Genomic DNA, 20,630 nt, shown 5'->3' with positions numbered 1-20,630 from the left:
GGTGCTGGAGGCCAAGCTGCAGTGTAGCACTGCTGGAGAGGTGAGGGAGTCGGGGGACTGGGTGGGTGGGTGTGTCCTGCTGCTGCAGACACCAAATGAAGCTTTGGATTCCATTGATTTGTCTGTTTTGGGGAGGGGGGTTGCAAAGGGCTTTAAACAAAACCCTTCTGGGATTGTTGGTGGCTTCAGCGGGAGCTGAGGGAGTGAGGCCTCGATCCCCTTTGACTGGGCTCTCCAGAACACTGCCCATGGCTTCTGCTCCCCTTCGCCTTGCTCTCGGAAACAGCTGGAGAGTTTTAGCTGAAATTCCCCCGGAGAATTCAGCAGGAGGCAGGTGCTGGGTGTGGGAAATTTCAGTGGTTAAAGCTTAGCCAAGTTCTAAGCCACGAAAACAGGGTCTTGCAATGGGAAAGGTCGGAAAACCTTGATGGGTGGTGCTACTGGCTTGGGAAATGGTGACTTGCCTGGACATGACCCCTGTGCCTAGATCCCCATGGCATGCTTGTCTCCTCCAATGCCCTGGGCCTGGCAGTGCCCATCTGCCTTGGGTTTGTGGGGATGCTGGTGGGAGTTCCTGGGGGCAGGTATTCTGTATTTGTGCAGCGTGCTGGGCCCCCGATCACCTCTGGGGTGTAAATAATACAAGGCAGAGTCCTCTGCAAGCCACAGCTCTGTCCGCGGCCACCTGCTATTGACCAGCCAACCCCTCTTCAGTTCAGTGCACAGACTGGTTGTGAGATAACAGTGCTGCCACCAGCCAGGCCTGATCGCCCATCTGCACTCCCACACTGCTGGGCGCAGGGCCAGTTTGCTTCAAGAGCAGCTCAGTGGACCCCTCGACATTGGGTCGGCATCTCCCCTCTGTCTGCTCCTGCCCTGGGGCTGTGATGCGCTGACACGCTCTGGGTTGTTGGTGCAGCTGGGTGTTCAAAGGGCCTGTAAGTGGCCTACAGAGCATGGCTCAGAATTGGCTTGGCCCGTAGGTCCCACAGAGGCAGCGTGTTAGCATGGCCAAGGAGAGGTGGCGCAGTGGGTGTGGGGTGCCTGGTTAGGGGTGCAGGGTTCTAGTTCCGACTTGGCCTCCAGAGACCTTGGGCAGGTGATTTGGCAGTGCCTCAGTTTCCCAAGGACATAGTAACACAGCAGCTCCTAGAGCGACTCACTCAGGACCCATCTTGCCCCATATCTCCCAGCAGAAGACCCTGCATGGGGTAGATGTGGGGACATCTGCCCCCTTGCTCCCCAGCCAGAACTGGGAGAGTGATGGATGGGAAATGGGGTGGGAACTGTATGGACCCTGTGGTCTCTGGTGTCCTGGTGTGGGATGAGGGTTGCCAAGGGCAGCAGCCCCCCTCTGTCTCATGGGACTTGTATGAGATGGCCGAGTCATCCCTCCCTTGCCCTTAACAAGCTGCAGCTGGGGGGCTGGGACAGCAGCCACCTGTGCATGACCCAGGCTGATGGGTTTTTGGGTAAAAAGAAAAGGAGTACTTGTGGCACCTTAGAGACTAACAAATTTATTAGAGCATAAGCTTTCGTGAGCTACAGCTCACTTCATCGGATGCATTTGGTGGAAAAAACAGAGGAGAGATTTATATACACACACACAGAGAACATGAAACACCTTCAAATCAGCGGCACTGCGATGGGTACCCACATGGCCCCACAGTATGCCAACATTTTTATGGCTGACTTAGAACAACGCTTCCTCAGCTCTCGTCCCCTAATGCCCCTACTCTACTTGCGCTACATTGATGACATCTTTATCATCTGGACCCATGGAAAAGAAGCTCTTGAGGAATTCCACCATGATTTCAACAATTTCCATCCCACCATCAACCTCAGCCTGGACCAGTCCACAGAAGAGATCCACTTCCTGGACACTACGGTGCTAATAAGCGATGGTCACATAAACACCACCCTATATTGGAAACCTACTGACCGCTATTCCTACCTACATGCCTCTAGCTTTCATCCAGATCATACCACTCGATCCATTGTCTACAGCCAAGCGCTACGATATAACCGCATTTGCTCCAACCCCTCAGACAGAGACAAACACCTACAAGATCTCTATCGTGCATTCCTACAACTACAATACCCACCTGCTGAAGTGAAGAAACAGATTGACAGAGCCAGAAGAGTACCCAGAAGTCACCTACTACAGGACAGGCCCAACAAAGAAAACAACAGAACGCCACTAGCCATCACCTTCAGCCCCCAACTAAAACCTCTCCAACGCATCATCAAGGATCTACAACCTATCCTGAAGGACGAGCCATCGCTCTCTCAGATCTTGGGAGACAGGCCAGTCCTTGCTTACAGACAGCCCCCCAACCTGAAGCAAATACTCACCAGCAACTACACCCCACACAACAGAACCACTAACCCAGGAACCTATCCTTGCAACAAAGCCCGTTGCCAACTCTGTCCACATATCTATTCAGGGGATACCATCATAGGGCCTAATCACATCAGCCACACTATCAGAGGCTCGTTCACCTGCGCATCTACCAATGTGATATATGCCATCATGTGCCAGCAATGCCCCTCTGCCATGTACATTGGCCAAACTGGACAGTCTCTACGTAAAAGAATGAATGGACACAAATCAGACGTCAAGAATTATAACATTCAAAAACCAGTTGGAGAACACTTCAATCTCTCTGGTCACTCGATCACAGACCTAAGAGTGGCTATACTTCAACAAAAAAGCTTCAAAAACAGACTCCAAGGAGAGACTGCTGAATTGGAATTAATTTGCAAACTGGATACAATTAACTTAGGCTTGAATAGAGACTGGGAATGGATGAGTCATTACACAAAGTAAAACTATTTCCCCATGGTCTTTCTCCCTCCCACCCCACCCCCCACTGTTCCTCTGATATTCTTGTTAACTGCTGGAATTAGCCTACCTGCTTGTCACCATGAAAGGTTTTCCTCCTTCCCCCCCCTGCTGTTGGTGATGGCTTATCTTAAGTGATCACTCTCCATACAGTGTGTATGATAAACCCATTGTTTCATGTTCTCTGTGTGTGTGTATATAAATCTCTCCTCTGTTTTTTCCACCAAATGCATCCGATGAAGTGAGCTGTAGCTCACGAAAGCTTATGCTCTAATAAATTTGTTAGTCTCTAAGGTGCCACAAGTACTCCTTTTCTTTTTGCGAATACAGACTAACACGGCTGCTACTCTGAAACCTGGGTTTTTGGGTAGTGACAGTCTTTAGGGCACAGATGTGGTGACTGACTGAAAGCTGCACAGAACACAGCTTGTCTCGCTTGCTGCTGTATCGAGCGGAGCATGACTAAGTCGGAGAGATGCCAGCACGACTGGCTTGGGTCTGGTCAGTGTCACCGCGTGGGCGGGCGGGGTGCACAGGGGTGGGGCTGCTCTGGCGGGACTGGTCAGCGGGAGCGTCTCCTGGGCGTGCAGAGGATGCTTTGTTACCAGGGTGGCTGCCTCTTTGGGAAACTGAGGTGCAGAAGGGGGGGCATGACTTGCCTGAACTCCTGCAGTGAGATATCGGCAGGTTTGGGAACAGAACACAGGTGTCCTGGCTCTCACTCTGCCTGTGGTAACCCCTAGACCACGCAGCTGTGTGGGGCCAAAGCAAGGGGAGAGCAGGGTCCTGCCTGGCTTGGCCTGCGGGAGGCTGGGGTGGTGGCAGCAGAAGTGGCATGAACCTGCCATGGGCTGCAGCCTGGGGCCCACTGCTATGTAAATACCTGCCCATGTGCCAGCTCCTGCCCCACCTCTAGGGGGCGGAGGGGGGCTCATTAGCTTATTCGGGACTCTTGCTTGCTGTGAGATCGGACTCCTCGCAGAGCCTCTGGGCCGGGAGTGGCCCCGGGCTGGCTGGGAAGCAGAACTTGGCGCTGGGCATGAAACCCCTCGCTTCATCTATTCAAGCTGAGCCAGTATCGGTGCGGTGACCTGACGGCCCCCGCAACAGAGTTGGGGGGGTGGGGTGGGGAGGGCACAGGTAGCCCGTCTCCCTGCAGCCCCTTCCAACTGTGGGAACCCGTTAGCATTGTTTTGAGAGTGGGGTCCCTGTGGGTCGGGTGCTGGGTGAACACAGAGACCAGGCCCTTTCCTGGAGAGCTAAAGGCACAAATGGGGGAAACTGAGGCACAGTGCTGGGAAAGTGACTTGCCTAAGAGCATGTAGAACCCAGGGGTCCAGACTCCCACCCTGGTGCTCTAACCACTGGACAGTGGGAGGAAAGCAGCTGAGTGGGTTGGAGCAGGAGCTGGGCTGGGATACAAAGGCCATGTGTCATCCCCCGGCCCACTCCCCCTCCAAGCTGCGCTCTCCTGCTCAGTGATGCGCCTCCCCCGCCCGGCCTGTTAGCTCTGCCAGACCAGTCATCGCCTGCCCGCAGTTCCTGGCAGTGCTGGCTCACTGACTGCCCCTTGGCCCAGCCGCTCGCCCATGCCAATTGAACCAGCCCAAGGCGGGGGCGAGCCCCAGGGACCAGAATGGTCATGGGGGTGTTTGTTCGGCTTTTGTGCTTGAAGGTTAAACTCTTTCCTGGGGGCTAGGCTGGGCTGGCAGCTGGCCTTGGGTGGGGTGGCTGGAGGAAGTGCTGCCCGGGGGGAGTTGGGGCTCCTGACTTCTATCTCCAGCTCTGGGGTCTAGTGGTTAGAATAGTGGGGGCTGGGTGCCAGGACTCCTGGGTTCCGTCCCTAGCTCCGGGAAGGGAGGGGGCTCGCGTGGGTTAGAGCAGAGGAGGGAGTGGGAGTCAGGGCTCCTGCATTCTGTTTCCTGGAGTGGGGAGGCCTGGAGTTAGGATTCGGGGTTAGGACACCGGGTCCTCAGCATATTTCGGGGGAGGGATCTGAACAAGTTCTAGCAGGGCGTTTACTGTGTGCTGGAGACCCACTCCAAACTCCTGCCACTGACTTACCCAAGCTGGCACAGTGAAAGGTCCTGCCCCTCTCTGCCTCAGTTTCCCTCTGGTATGGCCCTCTTTCTCCCACTGTGCCCTGATCCCAATGCTGTGCCCCATCCCTTGTTCCCGTTAGCCTCGCAGAGCTGGCGTGGTGCCAGATTCTGATCCCACTGGCCAGGCTGCATCTCCCTGTCATCCGGTGATGGGGGGAGCCCTGGAGCCGCGCCCTGATGGTTTTCTCAGCTGGGGAGTTGGCAGGAGCTGGCAGCATGGAAAATACCCGTCGTTCAAAATACCAAATGTGGGGCAGAAGGAGGGAGCTGGGGTGTTTGAGCTGGTGTTCTGGCCCTCCCCCACTGCTGGTCGTCCCCATCTGCCTCCCTACATCCCTCTGCAGCTTCGGCCAGAGTGGGGTTCTGCCTGTCTACGGGCTCAGGCAGCTCTGCTGTGCAGGTGTTAACAGCTGCCACATTCCACCCCAGAGGTGGCTGCATTTCAGTGGTGGAGGAACTGATTGCTGTGTGGACTCATTGGCCCTTGTAACGTTTATCATGGCTAGGTCCTGTCCTTAATCCTGTACATATCTAACCTCCTTTAATCCAATGCCTCTGTGCTATCCTGTTGCAGTGAGTTTCCCAGGTTAATTGTCCCATCACACCCCAATTCTTTCCCCCTTTCTGCAGGTGAGTGGAGGGGAAGGGGGACCCTTGAACTGCCCTGGTGCCCTCCTCAACACGCTGTGAAAGGGGGGGGAGCCCTCAGACTCAGGCCGCCCGGCAGCTGGTTGAATAACGAGCTACCCATTCCCAGCTGTCAGAGTAGCAGCCGTGTTAGTCTGTATTTGCAAAAAGAAAAGGACGACTTGTGGCACCTTAGAGACTAACAAATTCATACATGTATAAATTTGTTAGTCTCTAAGATGCCACGTAGGGCTCACGTTGCCATGGCTGCGGCTGATTCCCTGGTGCCCGGTCCTCTGGGGAACACGGTGTGACAAAGTGCAACTGTTCTTAATGTTCTTTCTGAATATGGTGTGGGTGCCTCAGTTTCCCCTATGCATTTCTTAAGTACCTAGGTGGTGGGATAAGGGTGTACGATTGTTGCAGAGCCCTAGGGGACCAGTGTGATGGTGTCTGCATAGAGAATGGCTGACACCCTGTCTCCTGGCCACTAATGGCCTGACGCCCGCCCTCCGCTGCAAGGTGCCAACTGAAGGGGTTGGAGAACAAAGAGATCAGGTGGCCTCCTGGCCTGGGAAAGAGACAAAGGCCGGAGGAGGGGCTGGAGAGTTCAGTTTGGAGCTGGCTGGGGAAAGCCTCCCTGCCCCCCCAAGATGGACCTGACTGAGGGGTCCTGTTCTCTGCACCTACAAGCTCTGTGTTAGCCCATGTTCCTGTTGTCTAATAAACCTTCTGTTCTACAGGCTGGCTGAGAGTCACGTCTGACTGCGGAGTTGGGGGGCAGGACCCTCTGGCTTCCCCAGGACCCCGCCTGGGCGGACTCGCTGTGGGAAGTGCACGGAGGGCAGAGGATGCTGGAAGCTCCGAGGTCAGACCCAGGAAGGGGGGAGCCGGGGGAGCCGGGGGAGCTGTGTGTCCTGCAGACAGGCTGCTCCCAGAGAGGAGCGTCCCCCAGAGTCCTGCCTGGCTTCGTAGGGAGCAGTTCCAGAGCATCGCCCAGGGACCTCATGACACAGGGGCGGGAGACAGAGAGGAGAGACTGACCATGCTTGTCCCGAGGGATGGGCCCGGGTCCTTGCTGGGAGCCCTGGTCCTTTGCTGCGGTTCTCCAGGCAGCTGTTCTGAGGGGCGCGGTTTGCTGGGCAGGGTGTGAGTCTGCGAGGAGAACGGGCTGCCATGACCCGGCCGGCGCCCCGGGCATCAATGGGGCCAGAGCCCAGCTGCCGTGACCGGCCAGCGCCCTGGGGCATCAATGGGGCCAGAGCCCAGCTGGCGCAACCTGGCCGGCGCCCCAGGGCATCAATGGGGCCAGAGCCCAGCTGCCTTGACCCGGCCGGTGCCCTGGGGCATCAATGGGGCCAGAGCCCAGCTGGCGCGACTTGGCTGGTGCCCCCCTGACTTCACCAGCTTTACACCCATTGGGGCCTTGGGGGATGGGTCCCACCCGGTTCCTAGGGGCACGTTGCAGACCCCCAGCAGCTGACCCCAGTGTTGGGTGTCTGGCCGGGAGTCAGTGGGCTGGAGAGATCCCAGTGGGGGAGGGGCTGGGGCTGGGGCTGGGGCTGTCCGGTCCAGGGCAGAGGGTTAATTCCACTGGCTTGTTGAACTCCACCTTGCCCCCAGGATTAGGCCAGGAGGACACCTGAGAGCATACCACATGAGTGACCCTGGGCTGGGCCTGGGCAGCATCTTACAGGAAGAGTACACAAGGGGAAACTGAGGCCTGGGGCGGGGCCATGGTTGTCCCAGGGAGTCCTGGGTCCTAGTCTGGTGCCCAAACTGCTCAGGGCAGAGACCGTCCCGTGCTCAGTGTCTGCAGCACCTGGCCCAATGGGCCCTCTGTCCATCCAGCAGACAGGAAACGCCAGCTCGCTCGGGAAGGGGTTAACTGTCCATCTCCCCCCACCCACCCCCCACTCCCCCCCGCCTGCGGTTGCAACATGGTTTAATTTGGAATGAGTCATTGGGGCTGTTCAAGGTTTATAAACTTGGGAAAGGGGCGGGGGGGCTGGAGAGGAGCGAAGGGCCGCAGGGTGGGCAGGAGGGGACGAGGGACAAAGCCCAGAAAGACGGTTTCCAAGGGCTCTGAGGAGTATCTAGTGCCTCCCCCTTAGAAACCGCCATTTGTCGCTGCTGCTGGAGGCTCAGGGGAGGATGACTGGGCTGGAGCTGCTCTGCCAGGTCTGCGCCCTCGCCCTCTTCGCCAGTGCCGCTGCCAGCGACCCCTTGGAGGAGCAGGAAGCTGTGGTGAGTCGGGGCTGGGTCTGGTCTCCTGCCCCAAAGGGAGCGCTGGGGGGACCGGGGATGGGGCGGAATGGTTTGCTGAGCAAAGTGAGAGGCAAGTGTTGAGAAACTGCCCAAGGGAAGCTCTGCCGGTGCCCCCCAATCCGCATCCACAGCCCCCTGTATCCCATTCCTGAGATCCTCCCAGCTCTGCCGGTGCCCCCCAATCCCCACCCACAGCCCCCTGCTATCCCATTCCTGAGATCCTCCCAGCTCTGCCGGTGCCCCCCAATCCCCACCCACAGCCCCCTGCTATCCTATTCCTGAGATCCCCCCAGCTCTGCCAGTTCCCCTCACTCCCGACCTGCAGCCCCCTGCCATCCCAGCCCAGGACTCCCTGCATGCCCCCGAGCTCCGTCGGTGCCCCTTACTCCTACCCCGCAGCCCCCTGTTATCCCAGAGCTGGGGCTTGGGGTGCTCCCCCAGCTGCTGCTCACACCGACCCTGATCTGACAGTCCCCGGGGCTCCCCAGCCCAACCCTACCAGGGTTCCCACGCCAGCCCTGAGACCTCTTCCAATCTGTGCTGAGGTGGGGGGTGAGCTGGGGACGAGGGCGACCTACCAGTGCAGGTCCCACCCACGTGCCAGGGGCCCTGCAGTGTGGCTGGTCTGTGCCCCTGGGCCAATGGGACATGGCAGCGAACCCAGGCTGGACACCATGGTTCCTCTCAAGCCGGGCGGCCCTGGGAAGGGGACCCTGTCCCCAGCTGGGACAGAAGGCCAATCTCACCGCCTGGCCAGGCCCCCCGCTGATGTGCCAAGCAGGCCGTGGGAATTTCCTGTCAGCTTGTTCACCCAGCTGTGCAGGCCACGTAGGCCTGGTGGCCAGGACGCCTGGGTTCTATCCCTGGCTCTGGGAGCAGAGTGAGGTCTAGTGGTTAGAGCCAGGGGACCGGGAGCCAAGACTGTGGGGTTTTGTCCCTGGCTCTGGCACTGACCCGGGGCAAGTCTCTTCCCCCCTGCCTCAGTTTCCCCATTTGTATAATGAAGACAATGATCCCCCACACACGCTCCGCGGGGCTATGAACCTTAATTAAGGGGACAGCATTCTGAGCTCCTCAAAGCATGATGGGAGCCCCTAAGTGCCCCAGCATGAGATCACGCAGCTCCTCTCCTGCCAGGCCCAGAGCCTGGAGGCGCGCCACACCCCTCTGGTCAGGGCCCCGTTTCCCACCTGCATAGCAATGCCCAGGTCCCTGGTGACCGACGTGGGGGGGGCTGGAAGTGTCCCACTCACCCATGTCCCGTCACCCCCCAGCGTTACCTGCTGCAGTTCGGGTATTTGCAGAAGCCGCTGGAGAGGTTGACGGAGGAGTTCACCAACGCCGAGCTGACCCCGGCCATGAGGTAACGCGGGCGCCAAGCGCCCTAGGAGGGGACAGGGCCGGGCTGGGGCACGTGGGCAGAGCGGGGGCTGGACGTGGCGTGTGCGTGACCAGTGCCACGCTGCCCCCTGCGCGTGCTGCGCCATGTCAGAGTGGGATGCTACTGGGTGCCCTTGGCTGGGCCGTACCCAGATGTTCCTGGTGCCCCCCCAGCCTGCGCCATGGGGGAACCCGTCTCCTCGAGGCTGCATGTGGGAGTCCCCTTCCCTCGAGCGTCACCACCCCAGCTGAGCCTGCTGTCTGTGCCCCCCACGTCCAGGTCTTTCCAGCTGGCCTCCGAGCTGCCCGCCACCGGCCTCCTGGACGAGGCCACCCTGGCACAGATGAGACAGCCGCGCTGCGGGGTCCAGGACCCCTTCAACCAGAAAACCCTCAAGTACCTGCTCCTGGGTGAGGGGCGGACGGCCTGCGCGTGGCCCGATGCGCCCGGTGGGGGTGGGGGGAGCTGAGTGCTGGGCCGCTGGTGGGATCGGGGGCACAAGGTGCTCAGCGCCCCATGGGGGGAGTTCTCTGTTCTGCAGACCCTGGAGTCAAATGAGGGGCTCGGGGGTCCAGCTGGGTCTGGCCGGAGCTAGGCAGGCGTTAGGGTCGTGTTGGGTTGGGGTCCAGGTTCCAGCGCTAGGATGGGCAGGGGTCAAGTCGGCGCTATGGGGCTAGGCCCAGAAGTGGAAGTTAGGGGGACGGAGCCAGGATCAGGGTGTCCCTTCGACACCGAATGCCAGGGCAGTGAGGGGCCGGCGCTCTCCTGCCACCGGGCACTGAGGGCTAGAGGCCGGGTGCCAGCGTCCCATGTGCCCTCAGAAGGGGGCTGGTGGCTCCCACCCCTTCCCCGCTGGCACAGCCGCTCTCCTCCCTCTGCCCCCCAGGCCGCTGGCGCAGGAAGAACCTGACCTACCGGATCTACAGCTCCATGCCGGACATGGAGGCCAGCGCTACCCGCCGGGCCATCCAGGCCGCCTTCCGGTACTGGAGCGACGTGGCCCCTCTGACCTTCCGGGAGGTGCGACACGGCACGGCCGACATCCGCCTCTCCTTCCACGGTGCCTACTCCTGGACCTGCTCCCGCCCCTTCGACGGACCTGGTAAAGGGAGCCCCCCGGGGCAGGGGTCGGGAACGGGAGACCTCCCCTTGAAGTGCTGCACTGAGTGGGAGGGGCGCTCCCCTGGCAGGCCGTGCTGCCCCCAGTGTGCAGCAGGGAGTGGGGAGCTCTGTCGGGCTGGGGGGGCCGCCCTCATGTCACATCTCTGGGTGCAGGGAAGGTGCTGGCTCACGCCGACATCCCCGAAGAGGGCACGGTGCACTTCGATGAGGACGAGCTGTGGACGGAGGGGACGTACCGTGGCGTCAACTTGCGCATCATTGCGGCCCACGAGATCGGGCACGCCCTGGGGCTGGGCCACTCCCGCTACCCCTCCGCCCTCATGGCCCCCGTCTATGGTGGCTACCGGCCCCACTTCCGCCTGCACTTCGATGACATCGACGGCATCCGGGCCCTGTATGGTGAGGGATGCCGGGATATCCCCTGCTCCGGGTCCTTTCCCCTCCCACACCACTATCCCACTGGCTCTGTCCCCCACCCCAAGTCCTGCTGGACCTGGTATCCCCACCCTCTCTGGTGTTCCCCGGGGGGGACCCCATTCCTCCTTCCCAGGCCCCACCTCCTGCCCCATGTCTCCCCCTGGGTCTGGGTCCAGCTCCCCTTCCCCCCATGCCTCCTGGAGCCCCTTCATCCCCCGCCTGGTCTGTAGTGGGCCAGAATAACCACTGTCTGGTGTTTCTTTAAGGCAAAAAGACTCCGGCAGTGACGCTGTCTGGGACCCTGCCGAGCCTGTCGCCCACCTCCCCCAGCCGGCCGCCCGCCAAGGTGCCCGACCCCTGCACCAACGGCTTGGATGCCCTGATGTTCGGTGAGCCGGAGGGGCTCTTTTGTGGGGGGATTCCCAACGGGCCATGAAAGAGAAGAAACCAAAGCCCCCTGGATTCTCCAGGGTTGGCACCTGGGGACGGAGACAGATGCCGGGTGTTCAGGGAGGGCTGCCCAGGGAGGGACTGAATTAGACGTGAATATAAAATAATTCAGCCAACGGGCATGGAAACCGGGCCACCTGCTGCCACCAGCCTGAGCTGAAATGGAGTGTTCGGGGGGGATGGGGCCCTGAGCAGGACGAGTGGGTTTATGACCCTTTGGCAAGTGGTGGGGGGCCGGGCAGCACCCACCTAAAAATCAGCCTGTGCCCCCTTTGCTAACTGCTGAGGAATTAACGGTCGCCCACCGTGCGCCATCTCTCTGGTTCCACATTCAGTGTGGGCTCAGCCAAGAGCCTGTGTAAACACCACGCCAGCGGCATGAGCGTTTGCCAGGCCAGTCCCGGGAGCTAAAACGTGTGTGTGGACCAGCGCAGCCCAGCCCCCGTTTGCAGCAGGGCCTGGGGCTGGGCCCCGACTTCGGTGCCGTTGTTGTGGGGACCCCAGGCCGCGCTGGCTCAGGGGACGCCGAGCGAGGAAATAGATTTTGGGGCCAATTCACATCGTGACCCATCTCTGTATAAAGACAAGCATGCGTCATCCCTCCAGGCCGCGCAGCCCTCCCCCCAGCGCCCCACATCTGTGAGGTTGGGGGCAGCCCATGGGGCATTAACCCTTTGCTCCCCTCTGCCTCCCAGGCCCTTATGAGCAGACCTACGCCTTCAAGGGTGGCTATGTCTGGACCGTGACGGATTTCGGGACCGGCCCCCTGAAGGAGATCCAGGCCCTGTGGAAGGGACTCCCGGAGCGGCTGGACGCAGCCGTGCACTCCCCCCGCACCGGCAGGAGCTACTTCTTCAAAGGTGGGACGAGCCTTGCCAGGGAGTGTCAAAGGGGAGATGGGGGTGTTAGAATCAGTGGGGGATGGGGAACGGTAGGTTGGGGGGGCTGGCTCCTGCCCCGTGGGCTTATGGGCCCGGCTTTGGGCACCATTCTGCATCGCAGAGACCCCCCCCGCTTCTGCCGCAGGTGACAAGGTCTGGCGGTACCGAGGCTTCCAGCTGGACCCCGGCTACCCCAAGGCCCTGACCCGCGTCCCGGCCAAGATCGACGCTGCCTTCTACTGGCCAGGGAACAAGAAGATTTTCCTCTTCAAGGTAGGCACCGGGGCCCGGGTGCTGCTGGTCTCCCACGGTCCCCAGCCCGGGCCTCCCCTCTGGCCCCCGAGTCAGGCCCCGCCTCCCCCGGCAGCTTTGGCCCACTCCGGCTTTAGGACCCAGCTAGCGGAGCTGGCTGGGGCAGGAATTCCCAGCCCCGCCCCCTTGCCCTGCCAGCCCCTTGGGGCAGGGAGCTCTGGGACCTGCCTTTCACCTTGTTCCCATGGTGCCCAGCTGCCTCCGTCCTGAGGGCGGGTTGATCCCAGGACAGGAGGATGCTGATTGGCTAGCAAAGATTCCGACAGGGCAGGCATAACTAGTCAGCCAATGGCAACGCAGCCCCAGTATTTGCAGGACCACACCCCTCCTCATGGGCTACATAATAGAGCCTGGGCCCAGAGCATCCTGGGAAGTGTAGTTCACCTCCTGCAGGGGCCATTTCCACGTTGGTCCTGAGGAACTCCCTCTGCCACCCCTCAGCATCCTGCCAGATGCATTCTGGGAGAATCCTTCTGGCAGACTGTTAGCTCCAAGCCAACAGCTGGGCAAAGGGGGGCCCCCCCAGCTGGTGTGGGGGAGGGGACCTAGCCCTGGAAAGCCGAGCCGCCAGCACCCCTCTGCTTTGCCTCCCTGTGCAGGGCACCGGCTACTGGCAGTGGGACGAGCTGGCCTGGAGCGACTTCAGCAGCTACCCCCAGAAGATCTCCAAGCTGTTCACCGGGGTGCCCTCCCACCTGGACGCGGCCGTGGTCGGGGAGAACGGCCGGGTCTATTTCTTCCAGGGGGGCCAGTACTGGCGGGTCAACACCCAGCTGCGGGTGGAGAAGGGCTACCCGTTGAGCACGGCCGAGCGCTGGATGCACTGCGAGGCCTAGGTGCCCCTGCGGGATGGGCCCGGGCGCCCTGGGATCGGGGCCAAGGGGATGGAGAAGAAAAGGGGGGGAGGGGTTTTTAATGGGCCAGAGGCGCCACCTGCAGGCAGCTGGTGGGAATGGCCCAGGGACAGGACATTGGGGCGGGTGGGTGCCTTGCCTGGGCATTGTACCCCTGGGAGCCTCTGCTCCCTCCCTGCACAATAAACCCCATCACCAGGGCATAGGCATTGGGCTGAGCATCATGGGGACCCTGCGAGCTCTGCACCAGGGCAGCCTCCTGGGAGCGGCTGATGATGGGGGCCCGGCTGTTTTCTGCCTCCTGTCGCCACCCCAGCCAGCCCCCCCTGGAAATCCAGCACCCCCCGCAGTGGGGAACCCCAGCCCTGAGCTGCTTGGCTCCTGGGGTCCTGCCGAAGGGGGCAGAACCGGCACCCCCAGGGCTCGCAGCCTGGAGGAAACCCTGCAGATAGACACACGGAGCCAGCCGGCCAGACCTGGTCTGTAAGGCAGTTTAATGGCCCCCCCGTACAGTACATAGTGTATAAAGAGGGGGACCGGCTCCCCCACCCAGAGCCAGGGCTGAGATGTGGGGCCAGGGCTCCCCTCCCCCATGGCCGGCGGCAGAGCCCGCGGGTTAGAAAAGTACAAAAGCAAAGTGCTGCTAGAAGCATTAGAGGGGCTGGGCTCTGGCTGGCGTCCTTGCGGGGTGGGGTTGGGATCTGTGTCCCTCCATGCCAGGCCCAGCCCCGGGAGGGGACGCCCCCCTGGCAGGGTGTCTGCGATGGCTCCAGTGCCCCTCGCCCTGAGCCTGGGCACTCCCCGTGCCCCCTGGGGCCGGCTTCTGACTTCCCAGAATGCTCTGTACCAAGGCAGCGGCTTGCCCCAGAGCAAAGGGCTCCAGGCCAGCCCCTCCGCACGGCGCCTGGGCCCCAGCTGCTGCTCCACCTGCACCCCCACGGGCCCCGCCTGGCCTTGGGAGAGATTTAACTCAGGGCCCCAAGGCAGAATGCCCCCAGCAATCGGCAGGGGGCTCTGCCCCCACCCCAGTGCCGGGGGTGGGGAACAGGGGACTCTGAATGAGAGATGTTATGGGGGGCCCAGAGCAGGGTCCCCAACCTGACACTGGTGGAAAGGAACCAGCTGTGTCCCCCAGAGCCCCGCCTCCCCTCTGGACAGGCCAATAGGGGCAGGGGAAGGCAGTTGCTTTGAATATTTACAGGGGCAGGCGAGCAGGTGCCCGGGCCACCTGGGCAGCGCAGCTGCTGGACCGGGGAGAGGGCGCCAGGAGGGGCAAGGGAGGGTCAAGTGTCACCAGCAAAATGGTCCCCCTGCCCTCCCCCCACCGCTGCCGCCTCCACCCCTAAGGCACAAGTGGAATGAAGTGAAGCCCCTGCCCCTGTCAGAGGCGCCCACCGGGCGTGGGGGCCGTCAGGGGCACGGTGGAGCCGCAGTCGTAGTCCAGGTCGAGGATGGTGTGGGCGGTGCTGGTGCCCAGCTGGCGATCCCGCAGGCTCTGGATGTAGCTCTGGGTGCGTGGAGGGGACAGGTCAACACAGGGTGTGCTCTGAGGGGGGTCCACTGCCTCCCACCCACCGCGGACAAAGATCCCCCTTCATCCCATGGCGCCAGGACCCCAATCCCTGGCTAGGCAGGAGAGCCCAGCATTCACCACATAAAGTGGACATGTGGCATCCCCAATCCTACCCCCCACCCCCTTACAAAGGGCCTGGGCCTCTCCCCTGCCCAAACCCAGCTGGCTCTGGGGCAGAGCATGGCAGCCGAGTATAACGTGGATCCCAGCTGAGCTATTCAGCCTCTGACCAGGGAGCTGGGCTCTGTGATCACTCTGGGGAAGGAGAGAAGGGGGCTCCCCACTTACCGGCGCCAGGACGTCGCCTGTGTAGCGCTTGACGGGGTTGGGCTTGCGCCGGTAGCTGCCCTCCTGCGGGGGAAGGCTCTGCCGCTTCTTGGCCTCCCTCTGCCGGATCCGCAGCAGCTGCAACCGCTTCTGCCGCCGGCTGATGATCACTGGGAGGGTGAGTCAGCGTGAGCACCCACGCCAGACCCCCCTGCTCTGCACCAGGCCCCATATGTGGGAAGCACAGGACCAGCTGGGGCTCGCTCCTTCAGTGTGGCAGGGAAACTGAGGTACGGCCAGGTGAGGGAATTACCCAAGAGAGGATCAGTGGCTGGGAATAGAACTCAGGAGTCCTGATTCCCTCCCCTGACCCCACCCTCCCTGGGCTCTAACCCACCAGACCCCACTCCCCTCCCAGAGCCAGGGAGAGAACCCAGGAGTCCTGGCTCCCAGCCCCTCCAGGAAGGGGGTCTCAATGCAGCTTGGGGAGGCAGGAGAAGAGCCAGGGATAAAGGAGTTCCCCACCCCCAGGCTGGCTCACTGCCTCCCAGCACCACTACTCTGCCCCTACCCTGCAGCCCCAGATCCCCCCCACAGGACCCCCACTCACGCTCTATCCCTCCTCCCCGCCCCCCTGTTGCCCCAATGTCCCCCGCTCACCGTCCGTGTGCGAGTAGCCCTCGGCCGTCAGTTTCCACTGCAGCAGGACACCCAGGACGCTGAGGGCCGGCCAGAGCGCCAGCACGGCCCAGCTGTGCCAGCAGAGCGGGGCCGAGGGCGCCAGCCGCAGCCGGTCGTAGACGTGGTGCAGCAGGGCCAGCAGCTCCACGAAATAGTCCACGCAGACCACGATGACAGCGGCCCCGAAGACGGCCGTGGACAGCACGGTGAGCGGCTTCTGCCAGCGCAGGGCCAGCAGGGCGCAGAGCAGCGCCAGCCCCAGCAGGCTGCCCACGGGCACCCACAGGCTCTGCGGCTGGTAGAGCGGCTCTGTGGCCACCAGGGCGGCCGTGGCCAGCAGCAGCCCCAGCAGCAGCCCCGTCATGAAGAGCCCCACGCTGTGCACCAGCATGGTGACCAGCCCGCACAGCGCCCCGATGCCCAGCGCGATGCCCGCGCTCATTTCCAGGCTCAGCTGCGTCTCCAGGACTCGCTCCTTGTAGCAGAGCAGAAAGATGACCAGGGAGCCGAAGAGAAGCCCCGACAGGAACATGATGGCTTTGAAGCAGCGGTAACCTGGGAAGTGGGGCCGGGAGGGAGGAGGAGACGTTAGCAGGGGCTCTGGGTGTGTGTAGGAGATGGGGGGCCTGCGGGTCGGGAGGGCGGGGCATGGGCAGAGCTGGGGAAGGGGGAGCCCAGAGCTGGGAGAGCAGGGGGCTGCGGGTGAGGAGTGAGGGGCACCGGCAGGGCTGGGCTAGCAGGGGCTGCGGGTCGGGAGTGAGGGCCACGGGCAGGGCTGGGCTAGCAGGGACTGCGGGTCGGGAGTGAGGGGCAGCAGTGGAAGTTGGGGGATCCAGCCCCCCATGAGCCCCCACCGCCCGCTCACCGAAGCAGCTGTAGATGACGCCGAAGAGGCAGCAGAGGGCGCAGACAGCGGCGGGCACGGCCTGGTAGTGACGCTCCAGCTCCAGGCTGCAGGGTTCCAGGCCGGGGGCGCCCGGCCCCAGCTCCGTGGCCTGCTGGTTAAAGCCCCAGGGCTCGGCCGTCAGGACGAGGGGCAGGAGGTCGGGCTCCATGCTGGGCGGGAGCCAGGGCCCTGCAGCCATCCACACAGGGAACCTGCGGGGGGTGCCTAGTGTTGGGGGGGGTCACAGATCTCTAGGGCTGAGCTCCTGGCTTCCCCCGCTCCCCCTGTGCAGCCAGAGCCGGTCACGTCAACCCACCCCCAACTCTCCTCCCCCGGCCTGCCCCACCCCCTCCCTCTAACCCCCACCCTCTCAGCCCAGATCTCCCCTGAGCACCCCCTTCCCGGGGTCTGATCCATTCCCCGCCCCCCATCCTCCTGCCCAGGAGAGGCTAATCTCTTCACACGACCCAAGCATGGAAAAAATGACTAATTCCCCCCAACAGCTGGAATCAACACACAAAACGCCAGCCCCTCCCCCCCAACATCTGGTGGCTGCTCCAGAGCCAGGACATAGGGACACATCTGGCAGCCTCTCCTCGGGGCAGGACAAGCGTGGAAGGGGGGATCAGAGGAGCACAAGGGGGATCTCCCCTGGGTGCTCCGGCACCCATCCCCACTGCTTCCCACCTGCACCCTTGCTGGCCCCGCAGCTCCCTGGAAAACACCCCCCCATTCACTACAGAGACCCTCCCCCCCAGCTTTCTCCCACCTGCCCTAAAGCCCCCCACCAAGGGTTCACCTCCCCAGCTAATGTCCATGACTCGCTGCTCTCAGACCCACCCACCCCCAAAATGAGGGAATCCTGCAAAATCCAGGGACTGGCAGCCTCTCCCTCTTCCCCTGGGGACAGGGTCTCGGGCATTGTCCTGTCAGAACCCGATGGGGGAACTGGGCCGGCCCCCCCCAGCCAGGGGAGACAGAGCCTGTGACCAGCATGGGGCCTTTCTCTGCTCCCCATTACTCGCCTGCCCTGCTGGGGGTGTCAGGAGAGTTCCCCACACTGGGTTCTGCTTGGTCTAGCCAGGCCCAGGCAAGCCGCTTCCCTGTTCCGTGCCTCAGTTTCTCCTTCTGTGAAATGGGGCTCCTCTCCCTGTAGGGATTTAATCCCTCCATGGGGGTGTGCCCGAATGGCGGGGCTCTCAGCCAGGTTGGGTTTGGAGAGAGAGAGGGGACGTGGGATGGCCATTGTGCTGCTAGAGCAGGTCCAGGGGGCAGGCTGCCTCCCTGCTGGGAGGGGAGTGGGGGTATGGAGGTGGCAGCCTCCTGCATGAAGGGGGCCAGGTTATTTGATCCCAGTCATCCCCTCCGCATGAACCCTCTCCCCAGGGCGCCAGGAGCAAAAGGGCCCCCCCTTCCTTGAGATCAGGACTGGGGTGGGGGATGGGCTGTGCTTCTCTCGATTCAGGGATCATTCATCACCCCAGAGGGGAAAGGGTGAGTCCCTCCCAGCTAGGGGCAGGGGGGCAGGAGGCCGTGAGTCCCCACATCCCAGGCTTCCCCCTAATGGGGATGTAGGGGCCTGATGACACCCCAGAGCCGTGCTCTGCTGCAGCCAGCTCTGCCAGGGCCCCTCACTCCTGACCCGCAGCCCCCTGCTAGCCCAACCCTGGGCTCCCCCCAAACTCCCAGCTCTGCCAGTGCCCCTCACTCCTGACCCGCAGCCCCCTGCTAGCCCAACCCTGGGCTCCCCCCAACTCTGCCAGTGCCCCTCACTCCTGCCCCACAGTCCCCTGCTAGCCCAGCCCTGGGCTCCCCCCAACCCCCAGCTCTGCCGGTGCCCCTCACTCCCGCCCCACAGCCCCAGCTCTCTCTGGCTGCAGAGGCACCCAACAGTGAGATAGTTTAGGAGGCACAAATACCAGTGGGGACATAGACGGAACTAAACTCATTTCACTAGTGACCTGGAGCAGGACTGGGAGTGCCAGGCCCAAGGACTCAGGTTTTGTGCACTAGCCCTGCAGAGCCCAGGTGGGTACCTGTGAGCGAGGGGGGGTCACTGCTCTTTGGAGAAAGGCCTGTAGGATTTAATGGAAAGGGGTTAAACCAAGAAGGTGACAGAGAAATTCCACAACAGACCAACAATGCCAGCAAATGGGACCCGTTCTATGAACCATCCTGTACCGTTCTGTAGTGGGGAGCGCAGGGGCTGCAGATCGGGAGTGAGGGGCACCGGCGGAGCTGGGGAAGGGGGGTACACAGGGATGGGAGAGCAGGGGCACCAGCAGACCCCTGGGGGGGCAGGGCTGAGATTCTGGGGCACAGCTTCTGTGTCAAGACTGGCACCCGATGTGCTGCCCCCAGAGCCTCAGGGACACCAGCCCAGCGCCAGCCCCCTCTGCCCTTGCTGGGCGCCGAGCACATGGGCGGCAGGAGGGGGAAGAGGCTCCTGGCCAGAGGGGCTTGGGGCATGGGGGCCACCGGACGAGGGAAATCAGCTTAATGCTGGGAGACAAGGCTGAATAGTGGGGGGCATAGATGGGGGGTCGGTCTGGGAGCTGGGCTCGGTTCGGGAGCCCACGGGGTGGGGGGACTTGGTCTGGGAGCCTAGGGGGGCACATGGTTGCGGCGCTTGGTCGGGATCGACGGGGACACAGGGTGGGGGGAGGATCGGTCCGGGAGCTGGGGGGGGGGATTTCCGATACTCAGGGATTGTTTAAAAGTTTGAGGGGTCTCGCCTCCCCCCCATCGCTCTCTCGATACTTTGTTTTGCTGTAAACCTCCCGCGGGGGCCCCAGAGCCGGGTCTCGCCTCCCGGTGCGAGCTGGGGGCAGAGCGGGGGGTGGGAAGGCAGCGGGGGGGAGTCACCGACCCTCCCCCCGGGCACCCGACCGCTCCCCAAACTTCTCCGAAGCGCCCCGGCCGCCCTCGGCCCCGGCCCCAACCCCGGGCAGCCCCCAGCCCCGGCCCCCCAGCGCTCACCGCCGGCCGGGCTGCCCGGGAAGGGCCCCGCGCTCCGGGGCTAGCGGCTCATCCCAGCTCGGTCCTTTTGTTGCGGGGCGAGTGCCAGGAAGGGGCCTCAAAGCGCCGCTAGCCCGGGCCCCCCGAGCCCGGCCCGATCCGGTTCGGCTCCGGAATAAACTCCGCCAACGGCTCCGTCCGGCAGCAGCTGCGGGGTGACATCAGCCGCGGGCGGCCGCAAACCGCGTGGCCGGGGCAGGGGGCGGGGTCGGGGGGGACCCAGGGGGCCGAGCCCCCCCGGGCCTGGGAGAGCGGCAGGGAGGGGCCACTGGTGGGGCGGCTCCGGTGTCGTCCCCCCCCGGGAGCCTCCCCGCCGCTCGCTGGATGCGGGTCCTGGATCCTTCCAGCTGGAAGCTCTGGCCGGGAAAGGGGTGGGCTGGGGGGCTCCCAGTGGCCACAGGGCTCCAGGGGCCTGTCGGACCCAAGGGCGCTGCCCGGGGCCCAGCCCCTCACGCCCAGCACCGGCTCCCCAGACTCCGGCTCCCGGACCCGAGCCCCAGGGTGGGTCTGGCTGGGGTCTCCGTTCCCCTTGGGCTGGTCTGTAAAGGCCATGGGGCAGGGCCCATCTTGCATTAACTGGGGGCCCTAGGCCAGGCCTGGCAGCCCGGGCCCTAGGCAGAACCGGGAATCCGAACCTTTCAGCGGGTAGCCTTGTCTGGTGGTTGGAGCGCGGTGCCCCGGACTCTGATCCTGGCCCCGTTGCTGTCACCCGGACAAAGGCCCCCGCGGCCTGGAGCCAGCGTCCCACGGACACGGCCTTAGCCCGGGATGTCCAGAGCCGGGTAATTACGCCTGTCACTTCTCCCGTGGCCAAGCCTGCCCTCTGCCCCCAGGACACTGGCGCTTCGGGGCGCTGGGAGTCAGGACGCCTGGGTTCTATCCTGGCTACAGGGCAGTGGGGTCTAGCGGCGAGGGCAGGGGACGCTGGAGTCAGGACGCCTGGGTT

The 20,630-nt window shown here is 62.9% G+C and overlaps 2 protein-coding genes across 5 annotated transcripts; one reads left to right on the top strand and one right to left on the bottom strand.

The window, feature by feature from the left end:
* The first annotated feature begins 7,585 nt into the window (after positions 1-7,585).
* On the top strand, positions 7,586-13,241 carry MMP19 (matrix metallopeptidase 19). The gene is made up of 9 exons (XM_038379427.2): positions 7,586-7,821; positions 9,117-9,205; positions 9,503-9,633; positions 10,110-10,325; positions 10,499-10,744; positions 11,029-11,151; positions 11,908-12,072; positions 12,239-12,366; positions 13,005-13,241. Exons 1-9 carry the CDS (start codon positions 7,729-7,731, stop codon positions 13,239-13,241), a joined length of 1,428 nt encoding a protein of 475 aa, XP_038235355.2. The 5' UTR covers positions 7,586-7,728.
* LOC119846158 (transmembrane protein 198-like) lies at positions 13,233-19,936 on the bottom strand. 4 transcript variants are annotated; one of them, XM_043506500.1, is made up of 6 exons: positions 19,646-19,936; positions 18,703-18,741; positions 16,646-16,878; positions 15,760-16,335; positions 15,121-15,259; positions 13,233-14,766 (listed from the first exon to the last, which is right to left on the bottom strand). In XM_043506500.1, exons 3-6 carry the CDS (start codon positions 16,863-16,865, stop codon positions 14,670-14,672), a joined length of 1,032 nt encoding a protein of 343 aa, XP_043362435.1. In that variant the 5' UTR covers positions 16,866-16,878; positions 18,703-18,741; positions 19,646-19,936; the 3' UTR covers positions 13,233-14,669. The 4 variants fall into 4 exon arrangements, with proteins under 4 accessions (XP_043362435.1, XP_038235356.1, XP_038235357.1 ...); XM_038379428.2 differs by having other exon boundaries at positions 15,121-15,269; positions 18,628-18,741; positions 19,646-19,929; XM_038379429.2 differs by having other exon boundaries at positions 15,121-15,269; positions 19,646-19,929.
* Between the last annotated feature and the right edge of the window lie 694 nt (positions 19,937-20,630).

The sequence above is a fragment of the Dermochelys coriacea genome, chromosome 20, assembly GCF_009764565.3.
Source record: "Dermochelys coriacea isolate rDerCor1 chromosome 20, rDerCor1.pri.v4, whole genome shotgun sequence".
NCBI classification, from domain to species: Eukaryota; Metazoa; Chordata; order Testudines; family Dermochelyidae; genus Dermochelys; species Dermochelys coriacea.
The sequence above is the reverse complement of the archived record's forward strand: the minus strand, read 5'-3'. Positions and strand labels throughout refer to the sequence as shown.